The following is a 5978-nucleotide window of genomic DNA, read 5'->3' on the forward strand; positions in this document are numbered from 1 at the left end:
GGAAACTATCCGTCACCTTTAAATCATCTCAAGTAAGGCCATATTTGGCATGTATACATGGAAATCAATTCATGTTTGTTTATTTATTTACTATGGAGTGGTATATATTTTTTGATATACTTCTTTCTAAATAATTACTTTATTTACGTCTGTTAATACAAACTAGTTTTAATTTCCCTCCAAATATACAGATCAAGATGGCGTGTGCTGTAGTCTTTGTGTGTACTAGTGGACTTTGGTGTTGAGCTACTGTCATCTTAAAGGTGTCCTAATGGACTTTGGTGTTCAGGTACTGTGTAGTCTTTAAGGTGTGCTAGTGGACTTTGGTGTTGAGCTACTGTCATCTTTAAAGTGTACTAGTGGACTTTGGTGTTCAGTTTTCAGTGGTCTGAACTGTTCCTGTAGATAATCCCAGTTCCACCAAATACTAATAATCTGTTCTCTAAGTTTTCAATTTCATTGGTAAATCTCACATAGCATATATGTGTAAACAATTGAGGTCCAATAACAGTGATGTTTCCTGCCGGTAGCGACTGGTGATCTGGTGAGTTTGACAGCACAGTGTCTGCGTTTCCCTTTCGTGTCAATTTATTTATGGTGACTTTTATCCATCGTGTGCCTCTATCTTTTAAATACTATAATATAATTTGCAAAGTACTAAAAATAAATAAAAATCTTGTCACAATAAATGAAATACTGATTAATATGTACATATTTAAGAATATAAGGTGTGATTACTATTATTCTTTATGACATAATTCAATCATCTTATGCTCATTCATAAAAGGCCAGTTTCCCTTATCAAGGCATCACGAGACCCAGAAAACAGTGACATCATTCTGAGAGTATTCTTAACTATTATCAAAACCCCATTTCATAAGTGTCATCAGCTCAACGTGCATTTTTTATAATCTGACATCTGCTATAGTCAGCTATCAACAACAACTCAAATGTTACAGCACTTTCAGTCAACTGAAAATACACTAGAACCTTACAAGCATGAGGGCCAGCGGGTTGAACAAGATCTGCCAATGGATGACATTCAGTACTGGAATAACGTACTTTACCATCCTGTGACAAACCAAACCAACCTGAGATGACATCATGGCTGGCTCTTATGTCATCATTCTGGATACGGGTCACGGTGTGAGGTCATCATTCTGCATACGGGTCATGGTGTGAGGTCATCCTGTATACGGGTCATGGTGTGAGGTCATCATTCTGTATACGGGTCATGGTGTGAGGTCATCATTCTGTATACGGGTCATGGCGTGAGGTCACTTAGAAAGGGCAAACTGAAGAGATGGCGCGTCTCAAGTTCAAGCTTGGAGTCACTAGGTCTGTTCTTCTAGAGAGATACTGGCTGATTCCAGGTCAGAGCCAGACTGGTGTTCACGGTGTGGAGGGTTTGTTCCGGGTCAGAACCAGACCGGTGTTCTGGTGTGGAGGCCCGGTCCGGTCCTGGTGAGGGCGGGGCCGTCTCCCCCGTCGCTACTGCAGTCGGATGTGCAGCCGCATGCGCAGGTCCCCGCCCAGCTGGCCCGTGAGGTAGTCCTGGTCCCGGCGCTCCTCCAGCTGTCTGAGCTGAGCGTTCCCGTAGAGAGGCGCGCTGGCGATCTCCAGCACGTAGTCCTGCGGCGCCGGGGTCAACGGGGTCGCCGGGGTCAGCCTCCGGGTGCTGTGCAGGAAGCTGAGGCCGTCGTGCTGCTGGATGCGGAACAGGCTGTCCTGGTTGCCGGCGGCGATGACGTAGTGCACGTGGCCCGAGAGGGGCTTGATGGCGGGCACCAGCTCCAGGATGTGCTCCTGGGGGTTGAGCTGGGAGGCGTTGAGGACCAGGACGAGGGGAACCTCCATGTCCAGACTAGCGAGGCTCACATGGTTGAGCTGAGAGACGGAGGGGAACAGTTACACCCCTAGACTAAAGGGCTTCATCCATCTGACCTCTATATTAGACCCTTAAACACTTCCTGAAAAAGCTAAGGGTAGTTAAGATGGATCCCCAGAAGCTGCTCTGGGCCATAATTAAGCAGCGTTATCTAGATACCTACTCATACGCATTCTAGCGAGTCCCTCTGGGTCCTGGGCCGTTCTGGACCCGCTATTAGTGGCCGCCTACTATAAAAGTCCCTGTCTAACCGTCTCAAGTAGACGTCCAAAATCCAATCTATTGCTAACACAGTAATCCAATGACGCTACGGCTCTATAGCTGCTACTAGAGTTAAAAACACTCTCTCCTCTGTTGGCTATCCATCCACCTTGTGACCCAGGACTTCCCCACAACTACCTGATGAATATTTTTTCAAGTGAGCTTTGCTTCAGAACATTGATTGTGGTAATGTGATGTACGTTGGGTGACTAGTTTAAGGAGCTCAAATCATATTTAGACCGGTATGTTCCTTTAATCTAGTCAGTAACGCAACACTGCTCCCAACACAGTGATGTTGAGAGGTCGCCAAGAGAAGCCCAGCATGGCGTGGGGGATAGAGAAACGGGGGATGGTGTCGCTAATCTGGCAACCCAGGGACCGGTCAGGGATGTCCACTCCTACAGTACCTCTGCAGCTTGCGGGTCCTTGGTGTGGCGTCTCTGGCGGCCATTTTTCTTGGGATAGCCGTTGATCTTGCACTCGTAGCAGGTCTCTGGGGAGAGGGCGTTGTCGTCGTCCTCCATCTCTCCTCCCGCCGACCCGTACTGGCCCGTCCCAAAGCCCACGCCGGACACACAGTGACTGGACAACACACACGCACACGGGGCAGAAGAGTCACTTGTGATACTCAAAATGATCCAATCGGACATGGGGCGATGGTAAACAACAACAAATAAAAATACATGCACAACAACGGTACGTACACAACACACCACAGCGCAAAACCTGGTCAACAGCAGTCTGACTGAAGATATGAATCCCAAACATGAGGAAACACTTCCACAACTACAGTATCAAGGTCACACAAATGTCAACATCAGTCAATTCAGTCATCGCTGTCCCAGTCATTACCCTTGGCCCACGCGGTAGTATCCTGTGGGGCAGCCACACAGGTAGCCCCCCTTGGTGTTGGAGCAGCCGTAGCTGCAGGGGTTCTTGTGGGAGGAGCACTCGTTGACGTCCTCACAGCCACTCCTGCCCTGGTCGAATGTGTAGCCTGACGGGCAGGCGCACTTGAAGCTGCCCAGCGTGTTGTAGCAGGAGGCGGAGCCACAGCTGTTCGGGTCGGAGCACTCGTTCTCATCTTTGGGAGGGGGGGGGGGGCGACATGGATGGGCGGTGTTTAAAAAAAAAAATGTTGAGTGTGGAAGTAAGGAAATGTGTAAATATAAGGTTAGACTGACTAAGAATGAAGCTTGGACAACTTTTGGGGTGCAGTCATGTTCAATGAGTTGATTCAAGTAATTGTCGTTGATTCAATCGATTTGTCGTTGTTTCATGTAACTTTCACTGACAAAGCATTTAACTAGTGATACAGGTATAAACATATCATCTCACTGAAAGAGATACACGTCTACATGCTGTGAGTCTAGTACTCAGCTGCTACCCAATAACTGTCCAGCAGGTGGCGGTGTCTCTGTACATACATACCCCAGTAACCCTCCAGTGTCTCATCTGTGTGATAAACAGCTGTAAGCCAGAACCACCACTTAGGTCTACGAGACAATTTTTTAAACCCTTTTACTCCCTGGGATCAAATATCAAACAGTTTATTGGTGGTATTTTTGGCCGTCATGAGTCACAGAACATGATGTCTGGAGAAAGACACTGATTAGACATGTTAGATTCATTTAGTGTAATTTCATGACCATTAGGAGATGAGGAACAGAGCAGCTTATGGAAGCTGTTTAAGGACCAGGATGGACTTGAGCCTGATGCTATTACGTCCTCACAAGGTTGTGATCAGGGCCTGCTGCTGAACACAACATCCCACCAGGGCTGGACTGGCCATGTGGCGTACCGGGCAAATGCCCGGTGGGCCGGACCTACTTGTGGGCCGATCTAAAAAAAAAAGAGCTAACGAACGGCCCATAGAGCAGGGACAGCGGCCCATTGGTCCATTTTCTATACTGACACTGGGCTGGCCCAATCATATGTAGGCCCCACCCCTCCCTCTGTTAGTTTCAGGTGTCATTTGCGTGGGCCGTTAGAGAGCCAACTGGCCTGGCCCGCAGTGAATGGCCTGTCCCCCCGTCAACAAATCGCGCAGCAGCAGCACCCCCCCCCCCCCCCCCCCGTCAACAAATCGCGCAGCAGCACCCCCCCCCCCCCCCCCCCGTCAACAAATCGCGCAGCAGCAGCACCCCCCCCCCCGTCAACAAATCGCGCAGCAACTCCACCCCCCAACCCCCCCCCCCCCCGTCAACAAATCGCGCAGCAGCACCGCCCCCCCCCCCGTCAACAAAACGAAACTGAAGGTGTTCCATCTCACCGCGTCGGCTCGGCTAGTGGGCCGACTGGGGCTACATTTCCCGGTAGGAAATATTCACCCAGTCCAGTCCTGCATCCCACAACACCGCCTGCTGACCCCTCACGAGGTCAGACTCTGCTCGCTCACGAGGTCAGACTCTGCTCGCTCACAAGGTCAGACTCTGCTCACTCACAAGGTCAGACTCTGCTCACTCACAAGGTCAGACTCTGCTCGCTCACGAGGTCAGACTCTGCTCGCTCACGAGGTCAGACTCTGCTCGCTCACGAGGTCAGACTCTGCTGGGTCACGAGGTCAGACTCTGCTCGCTCACGAGGTCAGACTCTGCTCGCTCACGAGGTCAGACTCTGCTCGCTCACGAGGTCAGACTCTGCTCGCTCACGAGGTCAGACTCTGCTCGCTCACGAGGTCAGACTCTGCTCGCTCACGAGGTCAGACTCTGCTCACTCACGAGGTCAGACTCTGCTCGCTCACGAGGTCAGACTCTGCTCGCTCACGAGGTCAGACTCTGCTCGCTCACGAGGTCAGACTCTGCTCGCTCACGAGGTCAGACTCTGCTCGCTCACAAGGTCAGACTCTGCTCGCTCACAAGGTCAGACTCTGCTCGCTCACGAGGTCAGACTCTGCTCGCTCACGAGGTCAGACTCTGCTCGCTCACGAGGTCAGACTCTGCTCGCTCACGAGGTCAGACTCTGTTAATTAAGACCAGGAAAAATCAACATGATTGTCCCATTGAGGAAAACAGTCTTTTAGATACTGCCGTTCCCCTCCGCACATCTGGATACCGGGGAGAGTGTAAGAAAATAAAACTATTAACTATCATCAGCATCAGTGTACTGTGCACAGTGTGTGTGTGTGTGTGTGTGTGTGTGTGTGTTACTCACCCACACACTGGTTCCACTGGTAGTGCTGTGTGTATCCGTGCGGGCAGCTGCAGCGGTATCCCCCCAGCATGTTCTGACAGCCGTGCTGACACCTGTGGCTGCTCTCACACTCGTCCACGTCTGCCGGGCCACAGGGTGGACACACATCAGCAGGGTCAGCACCGTCATCATCACCTGTGTCTTCATCATCATCACCTTCATGATCATCACCTCTCTTTTGCCTGGTCGGTCACATGGTTATACTAGAACTGTTAAAGTAATGGGACTCTTAAGGTCTCAAGGTTCGAATCCATCTCTATCAAGAGCTTTTCTCTTTGCCACACATCCATTGTTTCCAGACCTGGGTCAATAATATTGTTAGATAGCTTGAAAGTATATCATTTGATTTGTATCACAGTTGATCCATAACTGATCCAATGGTTTAATTATCCCTGAGTGACTTCAGTCAAGTATTCACCAACAGCTCTGACTGTTCCTTAAGGAGCTCTGCTGTTCCAGTCTCTCTGTAGGGAAAGAGCCTACTGCAGCTTTTCATTTTACTCAATTGAAAGAATCAGCCAAAAACGTCTCCAGCTTCGGAGCACTGACGCAGGTAAAACGGGCGCAGGCACGGGGAGCAACACTGCACCTGGGGAGTATTTACACACTCCATGGCACCCATCCACTTATATGGATC

At 50.0% G+C, this 5978-nt stretch overlaps 1 protein-coding gene across 1 annotated transcript in view; it reads right to left on the minus strand.

Annotated features, from left to right (window-relative positions):
* Window positions 1-1491: 1491 nt before the first annotated feature.
* The window catches only part of fbn2a (fibrillin 2a), a gene marked incomplete at both ends in the record, with an annotated part of 77593 nt that continues 73106 nt past the window's right edge, over window positions 1492-5978 (minus strand). The window contains 4 exon segments of the mRNA XM_084460185.1: window positions 1492-1887; window positions 2557-2731; window positions 3002-3233; window positions 5303-5422. Of these exon segments, the coding sequence (XP_084316311.1) occupies window positions 1492-1887; window positions 2557-2731; window positions 3002-3233; window positions 5303-5422 (923 nt within the window).

Source organism: Borostomias antarcticus, assembly GCF_949987555.1.
Source record: "Borostomias antarcticus genome assembly, chromosome: 30".
NCBI classification, from domain to species: domain Eukaryota; kingdom Metazoa; phylum Chordata; class Actinopteri; order Stomiiformes; family Stomiidae; genus Borostomias; species Borostomias antarcticus.